The sequence below is a fragment of the Gallus gallus genome, chromosome 3, assembly GCF_016699485.2.
Source record: "Gallus gallus isolate bGalGal1 chromosome 3, bGalGal1.mat.broiler.GRCg7b, whole genome shotgun sequence".
Lineage (NCBI taxonomy): Eukaryota > Metazoa > Chordata > Aves > Galliformes > Phasianidae > Gallus > Gallus gallus.
Genome location: NC_052534.1, coordinates 45077992 through 45102488, shown reverse-complemented (window position 1 = coordinate 45102488; position 24497 = coordinate 45077992). Strand labels below are relative to the sequence as shown.

Genomic DNA, 24497 nt, shown 5'->3' with positions numbered 1-24497 from the left:
TGAATGTCACTACTATGGCTTGAACTGCAACTCTTTTTTCTTCCTCATTTGTGCCTTCTTTTTTCTTCAGTCACTATGGTAAATGTTGGAAGAAAAGGAAACACCAGAACACCAACTCTTATATTTGATCTCTAAAGGATGATGTTGAGCAAAGGACTGTGATCCCATACTGGGAATTTCTTCTTAACTTGCCACCACTTGGAAGTTTGCTCCAGAGTATGGGTTAAACTCCATGTTCTTCTTCCAAGTATAAGGACATTCAGAAAAAGCAGTATATTCTTCTGTAAATATGAAATAAATTCATTTTTTCTAAGTATGTTGTTTCCAGAAAGGAAGCACTCTTTGATTTTGATAGAGAACAGATCAGCTTAATTGCACTATCCAGCTCAATGAGCTTTTATTTATTTCTTTATACATTTGAGCAGTTTGTTTATTGAATGACTTTGGATAACTTTGGAGAGGAAAAGATGAATATGTGAGCCTTTGCCCTTGGACCGTCTGGACAAACAGAAGAACTGATGTCTCATGAGGGAGAGCACTGATCAGGGCAGCCTTTTTTGGGTCAAAAGTGATGAGGCTGGGAGTCCATCACCCTGGTCAGCTCCTCTTACCCAGCAACACTGCAGCAAAAGCTCTGCCCATTGAAGGTCCTTCTCAAATGTGGTAGCACTCTTTCTCTTCTGTTATGTAGCTGTCACTTGTTACACAGGGCATTAGCTCTGCAGGTCAGATCATCTTGCTGCCCATTTGTGCCTCCCCCCAGACCTGTGGTCTTGTGTTCCAGACATGCTGATCTTTTCCGTTCTAAAATATACTCTCTGCCCATTCCTGCAAGTCAAATCATCTCACCCTGACCAGGACCTAGGTGACTCCCAAGTTTCTTCTTCTCCTCATTGTTTCTTGTCATCTTTCTGGTTGAGGATAAGTTATTTGGGATACTGACAGGGATGTTAAGCTGTCTTGGGAAAATGAGCAAGGATGAGACAAGAGGTTTGTCTATAGAGGGAAGTATTAACTGGATCCAGTTGTTTGAAGTTGACCTGTAGCAGAAATATTTGATCTCTGGCTCTGCAAGGAGATAAGAGGGACAACTCACCTTCCCATTCATCTGTATGACCTCCACCTAGTGCTGGGTCCTGGCCAGAGACAGACAAAGCCTCCCTTATAGAGAAGAACTTAAGAAGATGTGGTGTTTGAAGAAAATCTTGTCATGGATAATGAAGAATTAAACAAACAAAGGAAAGCCACTGAGTTGCAAAGAGCCTTATAAGATCCCAAACCAACAGATTTGGCATTAACAAATTTAGGAGTGAGTTTTAAAACTTCATACCACAAATGACTGAAGCTAACATTAAGTTTAGTACAGCTGAATTACTACTACTCTAGTATAATTATTTTATGACCACCAATAGTTTCCTGTGCATGGGATTTTCCTGTGGTAAGTTTACCAGTCATTTCAAGATTTCCTGACTCTCCCTGTCTTTTCCGATCAGCTGCCCATACCACCAACCCTGCTGGAGGAAACCCGGACCTTTAGTAGTAATCTCAAACTCATGTTTGCCTACTTTGAAGAGTTAATAATGAAGGGCTTTATTTCACGCCTATTCCTAATTTTCTCTGACTAATAGTTAAAAGCCAATAAGATGCTTAGCAAAAGTCAGCAGTGATTGAGAAATACAAAACTAAATGAACATCTCATAATTTGTCTGTCAAATTGGTGAAACCTAGAGTATGACCTGAAATTGGAGCGACTGCTGCAGGCAGAAAATCCCTCTTACTCCAACATGGTCTTCTGCAGATAGCTGTAAGCTCCTCAGGTTGGCTGGCAGAGAACAGCCCTGAACTGGAAGTCATGGGCTTGCACAGCTTGGGCCTGAGCAAATCCACTGCAGCATCTCAGTGCCCAGAGCTCAGCCCTGCCTTCTCAACAGCTAGCCAGCCCCACTGCACTTGGGGAATCTTTTCTCTTAATGCTTCTCCTTTGTGAATTTTTATTTTTTAACCAGTTTCATAATCACTGTAGCAGCCTGAGAAGGACTGTGGAGATCATTTAAAACTATGGTTTGACAAGGAAATGTCAATATTATTTGCCAGCTTCTGCTATTTGTAGATGACTGAAAAGTGCTTGAGAAATGAGAGGAATGAAGGCTCCAGAATACAGCTGAGAAATGCTTCAGCATTTTCAGCATGGAACAATTCCCTGTCTACCTTCAGAGCTGAAGGTGATTCAGAAACCTTGTTAGCGGTATGGAGGCCTGGTCTAGGATGGGCAAGAAGGTGTCGTGCCCCACCTCACCCTGAGAGAGGCAGTAAATGGGAGGAACCAGACATGGTCAGCTTTAGCTGTCTTGCATATATTATACAGGTCATTCTAGAGGCTCAATGAGCAATGTGATCTGCCTAGAAGACAAGGAATCACCTTACCATTGTTAAAAGACACATGTTCAATATGATAGCAGAAACTCAGGAGCGAAATTCTTCCTGTCTACAAAGAGATTCCTTAGACCAGCAACTGTGTGGGTGTGCTATTCAGTTTAACTGTCTCCGCCCCAAAATTTGACTTTTAGGTGGCAAGTGTGTAGCCTCTCAGGCATGTCTGTGTATTTCTACCCTGATTACAATCTCCCGTTATAGTGTATGTGAGAAAAAAATGACAACTCTTAGGATGCAACCCATCTCCTCCATGGGCATTAGTTCTTGGGGGGAGCCATGGAAAAGTGTGAGGATATTTCTAGGGGGCAATGTGATTGCCATGTTAACAGCAGTGACTTACTGAAGTTATTTTTACAATGTGTTTTGGGAAAAAAGAAAATCCCTTTTTGTACAGCAGAAAACAGATGACAAAATTGAGAACAAAGAATAAGTCTTAGATGTGAAATAAAACATAAAATCCTCCAATGGCAAGAGCCAAAACTGCTTCACAGTTCGGAGTGTTCAGAAAGTGCCAGGAGTACTTTTTTCTCCCTAGTGAATATGCGAATATATATTCAGCACTGAGTTTTAGGGGTCTCTTCCGTTTTTTTTTTTTTTAATTATTATTATTTCTTTCAAACTTCATGAGGAAATTTGCCATTATAGCATCACAAATACATAGCTGTATTCTAAGAGATGTTGGACTTATGGGCACAGATTTCATTTCCCGTAACCACAGGCATACGTACCTCCTCTTCATTTAGAGAAGAAAAGGCTATATGTAATGGTAAGACAAGTTATATAGTGAAACAAGACTGGTACTGTGGACAACAGAAGTTTATAATATACTACATTCATTGTCATTACTTGCTGTAATGTTTGACATTAGTTATTTCTCTGTCTTCACTATGAACTAACTTTAGGATAAGGGTATTTTTTTATTCACTGTTTTATATCTTTGAAGCAACATTTGTACTTCTGCTGACACAGATTTCCACGTCAATAAAAAAAATATGAAAATACAAGCCAAATGTGTTTGTTTATTTTTTTCATCCCATGTACTTAATGCAATCAGATATATCTAATAAAACACCGCATGCATAAAAGATGTGTGCAGTGAGTTTCTTCTTCTTCCTCTTTTATTTTTGTTGTTGTTGTTGTTTTGTATCACTGAATTGATGAAAAGATCAAAAAGCTCATAGAAAATGAGAAATATTCTCCTTTCTTCATCTGTTGGAAAAAGAACATCTTGGGGATTTCAACCTTAGAATAAAAAGTCATTGTGGAGTCTCATATATGATTGAAATGCAGATATTCAGTTACAGTTGATATTCAGTTGGGATTTTTGACAAGTATTTCAAAGGTGTGTTGGTCTGTTGTCAAACATAGCAAACCACAGAACACATAGAAAGAGGGTAATGCATTCAGCTGGGTTTTATGGCAATGAACATTACCTTAAAGCAATTTTAAATGGATGATCATATTTATTTTGCTTTTTGGGAATGATTGTAGCTTTAATATTGCACTTGTAATCTTGTATTTCTAATGTGCATACTGCTTTCCAGGAGAGGGCAGTCCATACCCAGGATCAGTTGTTTTCCATTATGCTCTTAATCCAAGGAATATAAGCAGAAACTCGAACATAAACTCCAGGTTTCATGGGTAGGGCACAGCCAAGGCCCCAAGAGGTGACTCCATGTTGCACAAATTTATCTTGGTCCAGACAAACCAGAGGTCCTCCACTGTCTCCCTAAACAGAGTGAGAAAAAACGAAATGAGAGCTCAAGATGAGAAGAGTGGTGTTCTCACAGGAAGCACAGAAATGGAACTATCTCTTGAATGAGAGGTCCACATATGTTATAAGAAAGCACTAGAGCTTTAGCCAGAGAGGAGTTTTTTAATGCATGCTGTTCTTACAACCAGCGCTGATGCTCACAGCCCTTTCTTACCTGGCAGGTATCTGTGCCTCCATGAATGTTCCCAGCACAGAGCTCGTGTTTTTTCACTCTCCCATTCAAAAATTCGGGGCGGTTGCATATTTTATTCTCAATTACAGGGAAGCCAGTTTCCTTTAAGTAGCCTTGACCAGGAGTTCCTTTGCAAGTAAACGAAGTAAATTATATTAAAAAAACCCCAGTGTGTTAAATGACAAAGATAAATGAGCATCTTCATAAAACAAATATCAGGATAGGAATAAGCAGTAAAATAGTGTTTACAAACATACTTTCCATGCATACATGGAGGGATTTCAAAATCAGTAAGTGTTATCAATAGTATCACAGTGCTTATCACCTTTTAGTACCCATCAAAATACACAATACAGCGATTGCCCTTATTGTTCTCACAGTGAATATATACGGGTCCAGTACCCATGCTATATGTGACAGTCATTCCCAAGCCATTTTATTTCTCTGGGTCTGAGAATACCTCTCTGTAAGAAAGGAGGAAGGAAGCAGGCAGTTGAAAATGTCACGATGGACAGAAGCAAGGAGGCAGAAAAGATAAGATTCTCTTCTCAGCCAGAGCAAAGTGGGAGGTTTGAAGATGAGAACATTTTCATATTCAAATGAGATCTTCTGAACCAGGCCGATTGTGAGAAAAATCATTTGAGAAAATGAGCAAACTCACATCACATGCTAAGAAAATTGCCTAAGTCTAGAAAAAACTTTCATTCTGACTGTGTAAAAGCCAACTCTGGGGAAAAGCAGAGTGGACTGAAAAATAAAAGCAAGTATGTGCTTAGGTCCGATTCCTCTCTTTTCGTATTGTTTTTGGATGTTCCAATGTCTGTTGCTCTGAGAAGTTTAGAAGAATCTAAATCAGAAGGAGGCATTAGAAAGAAAGGCAGTACCTTACAAACTGGGATGAAAAATATATGCATGCAAGTTTTTCGGGGGGTGTTTGTGGCATAGAGTGAGTATTCTTTGGATACAAATATATACCAAGCTCCAAAAATGGAGTGTTAATTCTGTCTCACCTTTTGTATCTCCCCAACCTGTTACATAGCACTCCTCTCTTCCTCCTAACACAGCATTTTCTTTTGGCAAGCAAACAGGGATTACCTGATCAGTGATGACTGCTGGGCTGAAAGAAACAAACAAAAGACACACACACAAGGTCAGTCATTAGACCATTTATCTGTGATACCACCTTAATATTTCTAAGAGGATTTTATACAGTCAGCCTTTTTTTCCTTGAAATTCTGAGCTTTTAAGGCTTTTTCTTCTTTTTTTGCTTTTTTTTTTCTTCTGAAATTCAAAACCACTTATATTTTAGGCTCTAATCTCACAGAACATGATACACAAAAGGAAAACATCTGAAATGGAGAATGGTTCAAAAGGAAAAAATATTGAAATACTAAAGTAAATCCAAAAGAAAGTGTTCACGTATGGTTAAAGCATAGACACCAAAGCCTACCTTACTCTGCCTACACCCAGTCTCACTATTTATAGGTCACTTTTAAACTGGATACTCTTAGCATAAAGCAGAGCCTGAGTTATTCTGACTTACTTCTGCATGCTGATTCTTAGATAGGTTCAATTAAGAAGCCACTTTAATTGTGCTGTGTTTTGGATTTTCACTGCAGCCAGAGAAAGCAAAGCACAAGTGCTTGTTCATATCTGCTTGTAGCTATATAGATGTATTCCTATCAATTACATAGCATTCTGGAGTTTCAGACCAATGGAAACAGATGGAAGAAGTGCTAACCCAGATATTGCATCAAAAGCATGTACTGCTTGCCTGCACTAAGGACAACCCGCTGGAAGAACTCTCCCCACTCTGTCATGGAAAAAGTACGGGGTCACACTGTGCTGCCACTGTAGCCTTCAATCTTCGTAACATTACTGAGATCGAAGTGTGTAGGGAAAGTTATAGAGTGAAAGCAAAAACCTTTTTAATCGCAACCTCTTGCTGCCCTGCTGCCTCCACCATACTTCACAGCAGCTGGCTCTGAGTGCACTGCTAGCATAGGTCACCATCTCTAGCCCTCTTCCCTCTCCAAAGCAGCCCTTTCCCTTTCTGCATCCCTGCAACAGAATCACCTTAGCTTCCACTGGAGCTTCTGCAGAAAGGGAAGAGAGGGTCACAATATGCATAGAAACACACACTTCTATAGCCCCAGCAAACAACCACTGCTTAGTTAAAAAGCAGGCAAATCAAAATTTTCCTGTCAGAATGAAGAAATGCTTCAGGTGAAAGGATACCTCCTCAGTTTTAGTAGAGCAATGTCCTGCCCGTGAGGCTCCTTGAACAGTTTCTCAACATCTCTTTTCTGCACTGATGATTCCAATGCTCTTTCTTCATGTAATCCGAGGTATACTTTATACGAAGATGGCCGTAATGACCTATTGGAAATAATTGCACACAGTGAGCAGATTAACACACGTCCTGGACATAGGCCACTTATGATAATGTTGGGCACCTAGTTCTGTCAAAAGCAGAAAAGCAAGCCAGCTTGGGAGTAAGCTTATTTTTGTAATTCCTTATTATGGCACGTGAAATCAAGGCTTGCTATGTTCATTATCTGGTGACAGTTACTACTCAGCACTCTTTGGTTCTCAGTCAGAACTGCTTTAATGAATGATGACTAGTTTTGGCTCAATTCTTGACTGTGCAAACTGAGTCAAGAGACAACTCAGGTTGGTTATTGGGCCTGTTTTATTTCTCCTATTATTTTCTATCTCATGTAAGAAAATGCTATTGCAGTCTGTAACAGATACTTACTTTTCTAAGCAGTGAGCAGCAGTAAGAACCCACTTTGGGTCTATCAGTGTTCCCCCACAGAAATGCAAGCCATAACTGTAATAGAGCAGAAAGACATGAAAAAAAGCATGGGTTTAAGGTGGTGAAGTCAGCTGCAGATCACTGTAGTTCATCAGGTAATCCTTCCAGCATCACCTTTACAAACTGAAGAACTTATTCTGCATTTTTATTTGGAACAAAATTCTTCCCTTTCCTTGAACAATATTTTTTGCAATGACAGGAGTGTTGTGTATACACTTCTATGATGAAAACAACTATATTTTTTTGCCCTTGACCAGTATTTTTACTACTGGAAAAACTAATATGCACCAACGTATATCTTATGAGAGATTATGGCTTTTATCCAGACCTGATCCCAGTCAAAAGGCTTTGGAACTGGACTTGGTTTCTGATCAACACCATATTTCAGACAGCTTCCACTACTTTTAGGACATTGACTCTACGGGGGGACATAGTGACAGGTTTAAATTCATTCTTCCTTACAGTGAAATGATAGCATTTTTCAAATTACCAGTTGTGTTTATTCTGTAGGTATTTGTCATAAAAAAGAGCATTCTTGGTTAACTAAATTGCCTTCTTTAAGATTAGCAAACACAGTCTAATTTGCAATAAATAAATAGCTTAATAAAGTTTATTTTCAACTTTTAGCATAGAGGCATTTAATCCTTCTACTATTTTTAAATACATAACACATTTCTCTTTAGGGTGTTACAACCACATACAAACATCCTGTGAGATGCAAACCTGTCTTGATTGTAAAACCTCATGCAATGAGGAGTGGCTGTACCTTGTCCGGAGACTGATTTGCCAGGGCCAAGAGTGTGGATGTGAAATACACCCAGCAACAATCCTTTGAGCACACAGCTTTGGTCTGACCTTGGCCTTCCCACACTCATACTGAGCAGGAGCTACAGAGTAAGAAAAAAGAATAACTATGAGGAACTTTATAGTATTTGCTATATATTCTCTATGCACTCAGAAAACTAAAAGGGGAAACTCTTACATTTTTCTATTCAGCTTATGATCTGCAGTAAATTGTACATACATACACCATCTATGTTTTGTTAGGTTTGTCTTCTTCTGGGACATTTAAAATGCCTGGTAAATCTTTTTTTGCATAACCTTCCTGGCTCTCAGCAAATTACAACTACAATGAGGTAGAAAAAAGAAAAAGGAATGGAACAAAGAAGGAAACAGAATTAAATCCTCCCAACACCTCTAAATGCATTCTTACAGATGACAGCAGTGCAGAAGCCGCACTGCCAGCTGTATTTAAACTAAATATAGTAATACAGCACATGAAATTCAATCACTGTCTCTGTGAACAACACTTTGTCTGCTCTTATCCCAGGCTCTTTCAAGCACTTCAAATGACTCTGCATTATTCCAGAAGGGTAGATTTTGGTTAGCCATGGGAAGATGACCTAACAAGAAGGCATTTAGATTTGTTGTCAGCAAGAGTAACTAACTACTGAAGCTAAAGGCAAAAAACATGTTTTCTCTGCCCCTTAACTGAGCAGGCTGGAAAGTTATTTTAAAAAGAAATTGGAACTTCAAAATGAAGTCAGTGATCTTGTGTAAATGCTATTTTTCCTTAAGAGCCCCAGCCCAAGACATTCTGGGCTGTAGTATTTTTACAGTTATGGTTTATACATATTATAGAACAGCTTTCTTATTCTTGTTTGTTCTATATTTGGGGTTTGATCAGAGGTATGTAAATACAGAAGCGTGTTTTCTGATCAGCTGTGTTACGTGACCAAGCAGGGTAATATCTTCAGCACCAGCCCTATTTTGAAATAGCTGACAAAGCCTCCATGAGTTCCAGGTAAATCTGTTGCAGTGTTTGGGAATTCCAAGCAATAAGCATTGTTCTTAAGAATTCAGGCCCTGGTGTTGAGCATTACTTCACCACAGCCTTCATTTCCTATCTAAAGCTACTGCACTGTCTTAGAGCAGTCTTTCAGATTAATCCCTGAATATTGTCCAGTAGTCATAAAAGGCAATAAGAAAGGGAGATGCTAGTCTTAAAAGGAATAATTACAGCACTTGGGAATGTCACAGTACTCCCAGGCTTTTCTTGGGTCGGTTGTGTAGCACCAAGGTCCATTCACATCTCCATCAGGGTTCCTGCAATACTGTAAAAAAATAATGAAGACATTAGCTATTAACAAGAGGACAAAAAACTTACTGATCCTACAGTGGGGATTTCTAGAGCACTACAGTGCCTATTTCCACTTCCACTGCAGTTGGTAGGAGCTGTAACATCAGCTCTCAGGTCTTTTCACATCCGCTCTGCTTGACTGTGAGGAAAGCAGGAATTGCATAAGCTGCTCTTGCACAACTTGGTGATGTCTATGAGTCCCAGGGCACGGATGCAGTCTTCATCTTCACACAGGGTGCCTAGTTAGCTGAATTACTGTTTAGGGTTCCCTGGCCATGCTGTCTGATCTCCATTGAGAGCAGACACATCACACAACTGCATGCACTCATATGGAGGAATGTGAATTTAGTCACTGTCAGCTGAAAGTGAGTCCCACCATCTGCCTGTATGTTCAGTGATCACCCTAAAATATAGCAAGTAAGACCACTTGGCCCTGAAGCAGGATCTCACTTCTACAGGCTTAACACAATTCTGATCTTTCAGAGCGTCTTCATCCTCTCTGCCCTGCCCAGAACTAATTGTTCAGTAATGTTGAGGGGAGAGGAGAAGAGGCATGGACAGAGACAGCTTGCCACACTGTCCACAGGAGTTGGTAGGAAGAAAGCAGTATGAACTCCTGGATTCTGAATTCCCATTTCAGACTCCTTGCAATTTAAGAAATACTACAACAGATAGTTTTCTAGTTAGCTTCCCTACTCTGAATTATAACCACATATCTTAGGAAAAAGAATAGGATACCTGCTTCCATTTCACAGGAATCCCAACTGATTACTCTATTCAAGAACTAGTAAGTTATGACAGGAATCTTTTCATAGAGCATTTTCCCAGTCTGAGCCGTTATTCAATACAGGCTATGTGATGCAATCAGATAAATGGCTAAAACAGTGTCTAAAATCATGTGCATGGAGAAAATAATCATTCAATATCTGGCAACATCAAACAACTTCTTTATATCGTATATGTTGCTTGTCACAAACTGGACAAGTACTGTATATAGAATGTTACAAGTCTTAGTGGCCACTGGCTAGAAACAGATCTTTTAATGGGTACTTATATTAGGACTAGGTTAGAGATGAAGGTTATAGACGGGGAGTGAGTTACAGAATGGGTCAGAAGCATGGATATCCATGCATGATAGTCTACGGCAGTAGCTGGAGGGCTCTGTGGAGGAGGGAATTAGTAGAGGCTGAGGGCTGCAATCTATCAGGTGTATAGCCGAAGGAACTTGCACTGAACTTGAATCCCTCACCATCTCACCTGTTGCTGTTGCTACTGAAACGTATTATCCTAGGTGTTTTTTCTGTCAGAGGAGGAAAAGTACTGCCCAAAGACCAACTCCAGATAGTCTTCAGCAGTGGGAGTAAACAAACGCTCATGCAAAGCCCTTTGGCTATACTGCAAAAGTATTTGACATTGCTGCTAGGCATCTCTGTTTGTTCCAGTGAAGAACAGTCTGCTCATGTCAACAAGAATTAACACGATCAGGTGCTTGGAATGAACTGAGGAAAATCATTTACAAAGACTTGGCATAAAATGCTTACTGAGGGACCACAAAAAAAGACAGGAAAAGCTCAATGATAGGAAGTATGAAATGAATAACTGCTTACATTTTTTTCCAGGCCTGATTTTGGATGAGTCCTTGGAGTGAAGTAGTCGTGTTTATGTGGTGTCTGAGAACTCCACTCTTGACAAATTCTGCCTCTTGCAGTTCTTGCTACTGTACCACGATAATCTATACCATTTGAATGAATGCAATCTGTGAAGAAAGAGGAAAAGAAACAAACTGTTAGCAGTCAGCAATTGGGTCACACCCATACTTGATGGTGGTGAAGCGGAAATAAATTTGAGGAAATGCTATTTGGATTTACATGTCTTCCTTAATGTATATACATGGAAAGAAGGACAAAGTAGTGTCAATGATAGCTAGCAATCACATTTTGATTTGCTTGCAATTGCAAAATTTTCTTCATTATTATGATAGACTTAGATTAAAGAAGCTCAGATTCACTTGACCCTTTTTGACTCCAAGAACCAGGACCACAAAGACCATGCACTCATAAAATCCTTTCTTTATGGACACTAATGCCTACCCATCATGTTTACAGTATGTAAATAGGTTGTAATGCATATTCAGGCAAAACTATTAATTTTCAGCCTGAAGAAAGTGATGGAACAAAAAATGAAAGCTGCAGCATTCTAAACATCTACTGGCTAATGAAGTTGCATCTGAACTCAGTTCAAAAAGCCAGCTGTCCTCTGGTGGGAAATGGAGCTCAGAAAATGTGAATGCATGGCATGTGGAAAGATATTTTCAGAACATTTGCCAGCAAAGTGCCATCACTTCTATATTTGCTGTCATTGCTAATAGCACTCCCACCAGAGTGTGGTTACTATCAGTCATTTTTTTTCCCTTGTGCTTCCAGTATTGCCAGATGTAATAGATAAAAAATATCCTATTTTTTAAATCTAAATAATCTAAAATAAAATACAAAAACTGTTGTATAAAGTTTTTCGGGAAGGTTCAGAAAATGATGAGAGTGGATAAGGTATTATATTAAATTCTGAGATTGTTTAGGATTCTGTCTTTCATCCTCATTAAACTCTATGATTTTTACGTCTAAAACATCTTTCTTGTTACAAGTGTTCCTGGGGAAAACACCAAGTCTTCTCACCGGGATTTGGTTCCAGAGTTGTCTGAGGAGGTTTTGGTAGAATTGTCTGTATATTGTCACTACATCTCTTGAGGTTGCAGTACTCCCATCTCACACTTGGGTCAGTGGTATAGCACCATGGGCGGCTATCAGCATCTGGGTTTCTGCAATAATTCTGCCTCAGGTCCCTACAAATGCAAACATATTGTATACCTATCTATGCCACAGGCCTGAGAAGAACGTGAAAGAACATTTTAGAAAGTAGGACTTGTACAAAGATCATGTACAATGTCTGACAGAAATCCTATTTTCAGCATAAAGAAACGTTTGTAGAAAATTTAATTTCGACAGGTATTATTCACTGTTTAAGGCATATAGTAATAATACTCTTTACAAATCCAGATAAGTAAATGCACATGTTTTAATGTATAACAATCCCTTTTAGCTTTTCAAATGAGGTTTTTTTTTTTTTTTTTAAAGAAGAAATGGCTTTTTGAATAAATAAATAACAAAAATTAGGAATAAGAAAATGACTCATCTCCTCTGCAAAGATCTAATGAATGACAAACTAGGAACCTAAGACTTAAACTCACAAAGAATCTGATGTATAGAAATGGTTCATTTTAGTATAAAGGAAAGTTTATGAAAACTCTTAATTTCTTTAGAAGTAACACAGAAAAACAATTAATTAGCATTCTAAAGCATAATAGTGACAACTGAGGGTTGTTTCAAGATGAGATTAATAGAAAATATTTCCAAAAAATTTCCAAAAAAAAAAAGGAATGACTTTTAACAAGTATATCCCCTTCCCAACTTCAAATCATTGTTGTGTAAAGGTGCTGCAAATAAAAATGAGTTCATGAGCGATCATTCTTGAATGAAAGACAGAAACGAGAAATGCACATACGCATTTGGGAAGTGTTCTGAAGTTTTATTGTGACGGTGTGGTGACATTGAGTTCCAGGCTTGACATTTCTTCCCTGTGATAGTGAAAGATGCTGTACCACGATAACTCACACCATTGCCTTGGTAGCACTCCTCAGTTGCTTGAGCTTGCTCAGGCTGATCAACAGCTGTAGTAAATAATAGAAACCTGTTAGCATTACAGAGAGTGACAGCAATAATACAACTGAGCAGTCACCTCAAGTTTCTTGCAACCAAACACAATGACATGGCACTTCCATAATGCAGATGCCTCCTGCTGTTCTTACCAGGGGTGTCTGGCTCTTTCCCATCACAGGAAGGGATGGTACAGTATTCCCATCGAGCAGTTGCATTTGTGGTGTAACACCATGGCATCTGCTCACCATCAGGGTTTCTGCAATAGTTTTCCTCTAAATTCCTGAAACAGAAAAGTTGGCTAAGAAAAGCCTCTTATGGAAACCTGATAATCGTTATGAACAAGGAGGAAATGTGTCTTGCTTCCTAGTCTACTGTTGCATTTACAGGTGAGTAACTGCTGCTGTCATTTACTGGTGATTTACTAGATGAATAATTGCAGTGCAACAGTATTTTGGATGTGCTAAACTAGATGGACATATGACTTCATGAAGTACTTTGAGGTGGAGAGCAGGAAAGCAGCAACACAGGGTGAAAGAATCCAGCCGCAGGCAAATATCATAGTAATAATTTTCATTTTACTTTGCTTCACCTGAGCAACAATACAGTAGAAGGATGAACTGAAGAGGGAAAAAGATAACTAAGCAGAGCTTGGAAGTCAGAAGAGGAGACACTCATACCTAAGAAAAACAAAGTGAATAAAAAGAGGATAAACATGTAAAAAATCAACTGAAAAGATGGAATTCTACAGGTAATGAACTCTGGTGTAGTACAGGGACTTTGCACAACAGCTGAAGAAAAATGAAGTGATTCTGTACCTTGGTACTTCTCATGGAGACTGAATAAAGGAGAGGTTTCACTTACTTGCAGGGATAGTTTTCAGGAGTGCGAGCATGTTTGTGAGGAAACTGAGCACTCCAGTGCTGGCAGGTATTCCCTGATTCAGTAACAGATATCTTGCCTCGATAGTCTTCTCCTCTTCCCGACAGGCACTGACGCCCTGGTGCAGGTACAGGTGGCGGTGTTGCTATTGCAGAAAGAGGGACTGAAGTTAAACATGGCCTTCTAAAAACAGAAGAAAAACAACAACAACAAAGGCAACAAAGCACTTAAGAGCTTTAGAGGGAGGTAGGAATTTTAGCTTTCTTTACAGGTAAGGTTTAAAGAACAAAATGTTTGGAAAGCCCAAAATGTGGAGAAAACAGCATCTTATCTTTTCTGTCTTCCATTTTAACATTCAGACTCCCAGAAGGGAGTTTGTATCTGCCCCTTTACAGCAACCAGAGACAATACAACCAACGCTAGCAGCCCCATCAGAATATAGCTGAAAAGTGAACAAACAACACTTGTGAGGAAAACTGGGGTGAATGTGGCAGGCACATCAGTGATAGATACAGGCATTGGTGCAAACCAGAAGATATGAACACAACCTGGTGAGAGTTTGGGACAGCAAGGATGAGGTCTGGTGAGAAGGCCCAGGGGAAAAATATTGTGGCAAGGACAGGCCCTCAGGGGAAAAGGAAATTGAACTGGAAGAGCAAAAATCCCCCTAAAAACAACCAAAATTTTTTCAGAATGAATGAAAATGTCATCAAAAAGGGAATACAGGAGTACCAGAATCACTGAAAAAGACTGTCCTGGAGAAATACATGGAGGAAGAGAGATGTGCTCCAGGAAAAAAAAAAGATTAGAAATACCTATGACAGACAACTCTAGTCGCAAAAGAACCATTAGAGGCTCATTTCATGGTTATTCCTTCCTTCCTTCCTTCCTTCCTTTCTTCCTTCCTTCCTTCCTCCCTCCCTCCCTCCCTTCCTCCCTTCCTCCCTTCCTTCCTTTCTTTCTTTTGAGATAAAAGTCAGCAGTCTTTTATTCTTTCTTTTACTTTGGAGGCTTAATCTACCTGTTCTAGTTCTTTGCACTGCTCTGAATAAAAGATATTTAGATGTCTTTATGTCTAGAGGCCTAGAAGTCAGACTCACTGCAACGAGGAATGTCACAAAATTCCCAGCGTTTATTCGGGTTTGTAGTGAAACACCAGGGCCGAGGTTCACCATCAGGGTTACGACAATAATTCATCTTCAGATCCTTCTCTGGAAAACTGAGCAGGAGAAATAGATCTTAAACAAGTCACTAATGGCTGGCTATGACAATTAGTCTGTCTGGGGTAAAGTGGTCTGTGGGCCACCATGGTGACAAACAACTCACTTTTCAGGGAGGTATCCATGAGAGTGAGGTAGCTGGGAGTCCCAGCGTTGGCACTCAAGCCCAGATGCTGTTGTTGCAACTACTCCATGGTAGTTTTCTCCACTGCAGTGCATGCACTCCACTGTAGGAACAAGTTTAGAATGAAGACAAGAGACAGAGATTTCACGTGGAACTTGTTTGTAAACACTCACACTCATCTCACTTGAAGATCAAGGGTCTAATCAGAACACAAGGCTGAAAGACAATCATTTTTGTCAAAGTTTCTTTTTCCTGATGACTTGAACTAATTGGTTATAGTATTCTATTAAAATATATGCTATAGAACACAGTTTCTAAAAGAGATGAATTTAAACTGCTGATCTATAATTGAAAATCTGTTCCTTGCTTCTATTGTGTTTTATTGACTTTTGCACTAGCAACCATCATTTGGTTCAGTTCTAGGATTATGATCTGAGAATACATTTGTCATTCTTTTGTCTAGGGAAATTGCTCTTGTGCAGCTGACTTGGGAGATTTATTTGTGGTCAGTGTAAAAATCTCTTTGGAAAGTTCCAGATTGAACTAAACTCAAGTTTGGAACAAAAATAAAAATATCTGAATAACTACTCATTTTTGAACAAATCTTCTGAACAGGGGGAACAAATTATATATGTATCCTCACCTTCACACTCTGGGATGTTACAGTAATCAAATCTGGTATTGGGATCTGTTGTGTAACACCAGGGACCTTTTTCATCATTATCAGGATTTCTGCAGTAATTTTCCTCCAGCCCTGCACTGGGGTGTTTTTCAGGTGTGTAACTGGAACAGAAGTAACATGGGATTAGGGAATAAAGGAAATGTCATAGTTGTTCAGTTGAGGACCCTAGAAGTGAAATCTCTGAGCACCATTTTGAAGATGTCATTCATTAGAAGTCTCCTAATTGCTACTGAGTGCCGTAAGTCAAGGGTTAGAAGTGTCAGAGCGGCAGACTTCAGGAAATTTGTCATCTTCATGGCCAGTCATGTATTTAATACTAACATTTACTCTAGATTTTTGGTTTCCAATAATTTTAACTCAGCCAGGTGCTTTGGTTCACTGAAATGTGAGAGTTCTCTGTGAGCAGAATGCTATGCTATGTCAATAGCAGGTTACTAAGTAAACCCAACTGAGTGTTTTTCACTAAATACAATAAATACTGCTTTGTTTATTGCCTATGGATTCACTGATAGAATGATGTCTCATTGGCTACATATTATATTTTTCAGTCAAGAGAAGGTACTCTTGTTCTGAGACTGATGAAAAATTCCTGTTTCAATAGAACCAACCACTTCCCTGTCCAGCATTCTGCTCACATAAGGATCAAAAAAGTTAAACACAACTGCCAAGACTGAAGAAGCCCCTTTGATTGTGCAGCTCCAATTGTAATTCGGATTAGAGAAGGATAAGTGTAAGAAATTATTTTTTATTAAGAATTTGAATATCAAATGACTTGCTTATAAGACTACTCAGGACATACAAATGGCTTAGCAAAGTTTCAGAAAAACATGAGCACATAATGAAAAGATCATACTTAGGTTTATGGGGTGCAGTATCAGCCCACTTCTGGCATGCCACACCCTTCTGAGTTTTGGCTTCTGTTCCTCTGTAATCCTTCCCTCTACCTTTCTTGCATTCTAGAAGGTAAACTGAAATGATACATGCTTAATTAATTTCTATCATCACATATGCTTTGGAATGTAGCATATCAAAATAATCTTTTTCTTTAAAGTTCATCATGTTATGAATGAGATTTAATTAATTCATGATAGCATGCTGAAGCAATGACTACAAGATAAAGACAAGTTATAATGGTTGAAATTTTGTATTATGCATGTCTTCCTACTCTTCGCTTTTGAAATTTAGTAGTCCCTACTACCAGAAAAGTCTGGTTTTATCAGTAGTAGTGCAAAAACATCTGCACACGTGATAGGAATTTCTTTGAAATGCAGCAGCTCCTAGGGACAGTGATATGATCCATCTAGGTGAAAACTACATTTTGCTTTGTGTTCTATCACAATATATTAAAATTATATTAGAATGAGAATGTATGGTAACTGTTGAGTCACAGCCTGAACCACTGATTGAGCATGCAGGGAAAGGACCCAGACAGCCCTACGAGCACATGTGAAGGCAATTCATCTGTGTGACTGGAAGGGGTGGAGCCTGGCTGCACCTCTCTTAGACCTCATTGAAGGGCTGACTACCCTCCCCTGGCCTGGGGAAGGATTTGGTTGGAGATCTCTCCTTGGTGAAGTTTTCTTCTGTGGACCTGGAATCTTCTGGTATGGGTGAGCAATCTTCTTCCCTTTCTTTATGGCACCTTTCTATCATGCTGCTTTTTCTATCATGCTGGTCCTTTCATCATCACACCTCTGTTGTATTGCCTGTCCCATCATTTTGATCTGTCCAATTGCTACAGGGAACATAATTATTTAAGACCCACTGTAATGAAGAGGTGTGTAGGTATTTGGCATGTACATACTTGGTTACTCTGATGTGTTAAGTAAGACCTCAAAACTATCCAAGATTATATCCAAAATGATAGTAGCTCTGGGAGTAAAACTGTAAAAACTGAAGTACTGATTGACGTGGAAGTCAGAGGAAAAAATTCAGCATCTTCCCAAAGATTATATGAATAAGGAAAATTGTATAAGTGAAAAAGATTATGTAAGGAAGAAAATCTATGGAGAATCATGAAAAATATTAGCCTGAAAGGGTCCTCAGAGGTACTGGTCCAGTTCCCTATTCAGCTTCTGAGCTGGATGGGGATCCCGAGAGCTTTGCCTGGTCAATATCTGTAAGGGTGGGTGCTCCACAGCCTCTCTTGTTAGTGCGGTTCAGTGCTTACCCACCCTTCTTTCAATGACTCTTTTCCTTATATCTTCCACAATGTCTGAACAAAATCTCATTTGGATGCTCAGCTGCGATTCAGCTAAAGCTAAAAAAATACTACGGAGTATCTTGCATGTGCTAATTGCATAACACTACCCTGTCTTTCAAGGCTTTGCAGGTCAACAGAGGAGTAAGGATGTAGAAAGGTGCCTTTCCAATTTCTAAATATTCTCTAATGTCTTAATGTTTAAAAAAAAATTACAAATCATCAAATGGTGAAATGGAATGTTCACAAAGTTGTTTAAGAGAGCTTTGCTAATTCTGTTAAAAGGTTTATTGTATTATTATATTAAAAGGATTATCTTATGTGTCTGAATAATCAGTAAGGAAAACTTTCCTTCCTTGGTGCATTGTTAAGTCAGAGAATGATACAATGAATCCTCTATTACATTAAAAATGAAATAAATTCCTTCTTCCATCTATGTAACAAGAGCTTAGTGATTATGGAAGTTAAAAATAGTCTTTAAATCCAATCACTTGTCTGCATGTAGCAAAAAGTGATGGATTTCTAAAAGGAAAAAAAGGGATTGTTGCCATTTCTTAAAGACAGACTTACTATTTGCCAAATAGAATAGGAAATCAGATATACTTTTCTCCAAAAGTCCTCATTCATGGCAAAACTGACTGGAAACAAAACATATTCAAAAAGGGAATTCAAAGTACTACCACATCAATTAATTATATCATAAAAACATACATTGGGGTAAAAAGCTTCACCAAATTAATTAAATGAAGAGTGCAAACATAGTATAAAATATACAAATATGAGTAAAAGCACCCATTTTTAACTGGAATGTGGTTAATACGCTAATTCTAACAATGCATGAAACTAAAACAAAATTGATTTGAGTGCTCCCCAGGGTAAGCAGTAAATCTTGTTTAGAGATGTATGTAAAATCTTTGCTAGTTTTCATCAGCTTTCTGCTGGAAAAGGGCCTATCTCAGGATCCAGGTCTGTACAAATAGCTACTACTCTCAACAGAAACAAAGAAGATGCAGCCATAGGTTACTGACTGGTTTAAAAGGAGAGGTGGATCAGGGACACTTAAGCATCTTCTTTACTCCCAGCACTATCTGTGCTCTCAAAGCAATAGTAGTTTTTTGAGCCTTGTGGATCCCCAGAATTGAGGGAGAAGGAAAGATGCTGGAGCACTAATCTGGGGAAAAAAGCCGGTACTGCTGCTTTTCCAGCAATGTGGCAGAAACCAGTTATTAGAGAAGGGCTGTTCTACCCACTTTGTGTGACCCAGTGTCCACATGGCCCCGGCTACAATAGTGTTATGGTAGTCTTTCTCAAAAGGATATCTTGGTGAAATAATATCAGTATGTAAACATACTTCTCTTTTCATAAAGAACTGCATTTGTTCTTCTGAATAGCACTGCTGTTTTGGTGTTCTCAGCCAATGTTATACACTGTTGGTCTTTACTGGTGAATAAGAAGGCCCTGTTAAAATTAAGAGGAGAGAGCAAGGTAAGAAACAGTAGTTGAATGTGTGCATTATTTTCCTGAAGACTATTCCTAGCATTAAGTTCCTAACTATTCCACACTATTCCTAACTATTCCACATTATCACTGTGGAAACACTGCACTTTGGCAAGGTTTAAGATTCAGCAGTGCTTTGCGAAGCGCCAAATGTCCCATCTCCCAGTTTCAGTGCTGACATTAACTCCTAAGTCTTCATCTCAAAGTTAGGTTGAAAGTGAGCCATATGAGGAAACTATGAAACAGGTTAAAAAAAGAGCATTTGTAATGTGCCAGAGGCACCAGAGAATATGTTGAAGAGGGTACGTGCAAAAAAATGTTACTGATCATTCAAGAAGCAGTTACCAAGGAACAGATAAAACTCAACAAGCCAGCATCATAAATTACTTTGTGATAACTGTTCCAAGTCATCGTTACTTGAAGCAGTGTAAGCACTATGGATGGCACTCTCGCTTGTCTTTTCAGCAAGGGCCTAGGCTGGAAGTCTGAAAAATGGGAGTGGGTGGTGTAACTTTTACAACAGTATCTAAGGAAAACTCTTGGTAGGTTAAGTAATTTCTGTCATTGACTTTACTGATTCAACAAAGAGCAGTAGCGACATAGCACTGAGCGGACAGGTCTGCACCAGTGGGTAGAATGCATGAAACAATGACCACCAGGGTATCCCTGCCTTAAATAAAGGCCTGACAGGGAATTGAGTGCTGGAATGAGCCCTGCGAATCATCAGCATTCTGCGTTCAGAAAGGTATCCTGTGGAAGTGGTAGATCCAAGACTCGTGATGGTTAGAAAAGAAAATCTCCCTGCCTCATACTGGTTAACATACTTCATGGTTGTTTGTTGTCACCCAGTGCCTTGTTAAATGCAAGTGCAGAGGGAGCACTTGGGTGGAAATAGGGCACAGGTTTAGATGGCTGTCTCTTTCTCAAGGTAAATAAAAGATACACAAGTCCAAATTCTAGTAAAATTCAGAATAATTAATGTGCCTGCTGGATAATAGGTAAGGCATAAGCATGTAGTTATTGCTATTCTAAATTTCCAAGCAATTACTTATGACTCTTTGTTGTGAAAAAAGTGTCCTGATAAAACCATGTCATGCTGGTTTTGTGTGTGCCAAACTGTGCATCAGGAGATAATGTTTTCCAATGAAAATCCAATATAGTTTTCTTATTTTTCCTACTTCTGCTTGTCTTCATTTATGTGTCTCAGTCACTGACTTTCTGTATCTCTGTAGTTTTTCCAACAGACTGCAAAAGCATATACTCCTAAGAAATCCCTCCAAAGTCCGGTCAATAAGTAAGGTCGACTACTCAATGATCTGTACGTGTACGTCTCCATCATCTGAAATATGTATTCAGGAGACAGCAGCAGAAATTACCTGCAAGGGAATTTAGTTTCAGTTTCACATTGCTCTGCACATTCTTCTTTACTACTTGTCTTGTAAGTTTCCTTCTTTGAGTTAAGCAGCCAAGCTCCCTCTGTCCTCACATAGTTGTCTAGTATGCTTCCTTGCACTAAAAGGAAAAAGAGAGAAAGAGGTAAGAATGTAAATGCTGACATAGTTAATTACAAAATTTCATATTAAATCCTTTGACACCTAGCTGAACAACATCCTCATTTAATTACAGTAATAAATCAGTTAATAACTACAGAAAGATTTTCTTGTCTAGTCTGTTAAATGATAGTTTCACTAAAAACCTAGGGCAAGCAGGGTAGAGATTTGACTTGAACAGTGCTTTGGTTATTCTGAAAGGCATTGCTAATGTCACAGAGCTGGTGTATAAGGTGATGGGAATAAAAGAAAAAGGAGGAAGTTGCATGCTTTCTGTGACAGAAAGAACTTTTTTTTTCCATAGTTTGGAGAAAATGGAGGAATGAAATCCAGGAAATACGAAACAACTATCTATTGCTGATATCTATCAAAAAACAAAAAACAGCAATAAACCATTTCAGTTTTAACAGTTACACTGTAGATGCTTTTTTTTTTCCAAATGCTCTTGTGAGAAGCAAGCCATTTTCTGTCACTGTGGTTTTCACTTTGGTTGTTGTCAGTTTATCATTTTTAATAAATCTGGACTTGGTATTTGCTTAATAATCAAGGTAGCAGATGTTTTCCTTTATTGCAGTGAATTGATATCAGACAATGAACTGGTAAATAACTTCAGTGTATAGCCCCTGAGCTAAAGCTGCATGTGACATACATGTGATGCTAAAATATACACCTATGTTAACCAATAAACATCAAGAAATGCTCAAGTACAATCCTCTTGAAAAGAAGTTTGCCATTTAGTGGTGTTTTTTTTTCCTTTTACTGCAGTGTTATTTCTGAATGCTTAGATACAGATCATAGAACCAAGACTTTCATGATTTCTGGCAGCAGGGTCACGGAGTTGCAATAGTCCTGTGATTTTTTTTTTTTTTTTTAACAGTTTCTTTATCAGATGAGCGTATGACTTTACTGATAAACATTTGGCTCTGGGATTTGTCCATTCTCCTTGGTTTCAGCCTCAAATAGGCAAGTGACTCATGGTCTTTGCAACACATCCCAGTCCTGCTTTGTGCACTATTTTGTGTTCTGATTTATACAGTTGTTGAATAAAAGGCATATAGGGTGTAAATCATGCATATCTCAGCTTCCCGCTCATGTGTGGCAAACACACTAAAGTGTTAAGTGATCTTCATTTTCTTGAAACTCATTTCTTTATGAGCCCAGCCCAAAGGCAGCAGAAAGAAGAGTAGGCAGCCATATTTCACTCTAGCCTACAGCCTCCGAGTAGGGAACTTTCCAGGGCTATTCAATCATTTTTTATTTTTATTTTTAAACTGAAGAAATGTCTTTTGGGCAACTATATCTCCCTTTCCTGAGCAAAACTTCTGTAGTGTGAAACAGACTCACATACCTCTTGGTACAGCTAAATGCCTTCACCTGAATGACAGTTCAGGCTGCAGTTGACTAGCTACCCTAGGGAACCAGCTGTAGCAGGGGGTTGGACTAGATGATCTCCAGAGATCCCTTTCAACCCCTGTGATTCTGTGGTTGTCCTTTATGATCATTTTACATCTACAACAGATAGCTGATAAATTGGACACAAGAGCCAGGCTATACTTCATAGAATCATTGAATGGCTTAAGTTGGAATAGACCTTAAAGACCATCTAGCTCTGACAAACAACTTCCTCTCATACCACTGCAAACTCAGAAAGGTTACTGAATATCTTTGTTTCTGTATGTATTCTACTGAAGATATTGGCTTTAAAGGTTGACTAACATTATGTAATAAAGAAAAGCATAATTAAAAGTAAAATGAAGTTGAAGTGGAAAACAACACAGTAAAATTCATGTGACAGGCTCACTTATTACCCTAGGTATTTCAAACCAACAATGACGTTAAGATGTAGTCAGTTGTGAAAGAAAGCACTAAACTCGGTTTAAAAAAAAGTCATATGCTGCAACGCTCCCCATAAGGACAAGAAATTCAAGAATTCCCACTATGGTTTAGCTGTTATATTTTGACATCTTGTTATATTTTGACATCTTGACATAATACTATAATTATGGTGTTATTTTAATAAAACATTGATTGGGTCATAACTTCTTTCTGTTCTAATTACAGGGCAGGGTAAAATGCTTTAAGAATATAGAAATACATGCAGTCAGAATAAAAATGGGGTATGTTTTCCTGCTACCCTTTTTCCAGTGTCTATGGAATTTTTCAGTGTTAAAAAGATGCATTACTGCCTTTTTCAGAAATGCAAATATTTACAGCAAATTGATGAAGGATTTGCAAACAGAAGTGGAGTATTGCAGACAGAAGTCCAAGGGCTATTTTTTTCCTCCCCCATATACATTCCTAAGTAGTTGAGTGGTCTGCTTGATCTGAGCGAGGCTGTTCTCCTACAAAAGCATAGCTTAGAAATCAGAATTTAAATGAATATGCTCATTATTGACATTAAATGATATCAAGAATTTGTTAGGTTGGGGCTTGTCTATAATACTTCTAGTTGCTAAAATTTACTCATCTTTTTTAAATTGTGGCCTATTGTATATTTTCTATTTACATAAGAAAAATATTACTGTATTTTATTGTTTCTTTATTTTTGGTACATATTGGCACACTTCGGAATATATTTTAGTTGCTTTTATTGCATACTGCGCAGTTATAGATAATGCCTAAAATAAGATAGGGCATGAATCACAACATTGATTGAAGCTCCCTATCATATAGAATGAAAAATTTCCTGTTAAGACTGTGGCAATGAAAAAGACTGAAACTAAAGGGTGTGAAGGAACTTCCCTCCACCTCACTTTATTTTTTTATGAGTTTGTGTGATTCCACTTTCAACAATACTTAACAAAAAAAATTAAAATATATATCACAGTATTCATCGATTACAGAGGAAAAACAAACAAAAAAACCAACAACCAACAATCTTAGGGTAAAAGCCAGCTGAAACCAGAGATACCCATGTCTTTTTAGCAGCCTACTTGTTTAATGTGTCCCCATTTTTGGCCATTTGGCATATTGGCAAGTGCTGGGCATTTGATACCCATGCAGAAACCAAGGCTGTTGTTCTTCTAGTGTTTCCAGTAAACACCATAGCAACCACAGCTCTAACTTTGTTCATGAGCAGCTCTTGCCCATTGTTCATATAAGTGGTGACACATGGATTTGGTGACCCATTTGCATAACATAGGACTTTCAAGTATCTGGCCCCCATCTCACCCACACAAGCGGAAGGAAAAAGACTCTTACCTGAGCTGAGCAAGAAAAGAAGGAGCAAAGTGGCTTTGCTAATTCCCATTTTGGCCCAGCTGGCGGGTGCTGGAAGTTGTGTCTGTCAGTGCAC

General features: G+C 38.6%; 2 protein-coding genes across 2 annotated transcripts in view; one reads left to right on the top strand and one right to left on the bottom strand.

The window, feature by feature from the left end:
- SLC22A3 (solute carrier family 22 member 3) overlaps positions 1–3437 on the top strand; it is a 26681-nt gene extending 23244 nt beyond the window's left edge. The window contains exon 11 of the mRNA XM_419620.8: positions 71–3437. Coding sequence (XP_419620.5) covers positions 71–128 — 58 coding nt within the window. The 3' untranslated portion in view covers positions 129–3437. The remainder of the gene's footprint in view (positions 1–70) is intronic.
- PLG (plasminogen) lies at positions 3433–24497 on the bottom strand. The gene is made up of 19 exons (XM_419618.8): positions 24404–24497; positions 21029–21164; positions 19507–19613; positions 16809–16923; positions 15917–16056; positions 15256–15376; positions 15030–15148; positions 13912–14074; positions 13200–13330; positions 12896–13061; positions 12010–12176; positions 10945–11093; positions 9218–9311; positions 7964–8084; positions 7138–7212; positions 6618–6758; positions 5390–5496; positions 4362–4507; positions 3433–4162 (listed from the first exon to the last, which is right to left on the bottom strand). The coding sequence occupies exons 1-19, from the start codon at positions 24450–24452 to the stop codon at positions 4001–4003; spliced, it is 2409 nt and encodes an 802-aa protein (XP_419618.2). The 5' UTR covers positions 24453–24497; the 3' UTR covers positions 3433–4000.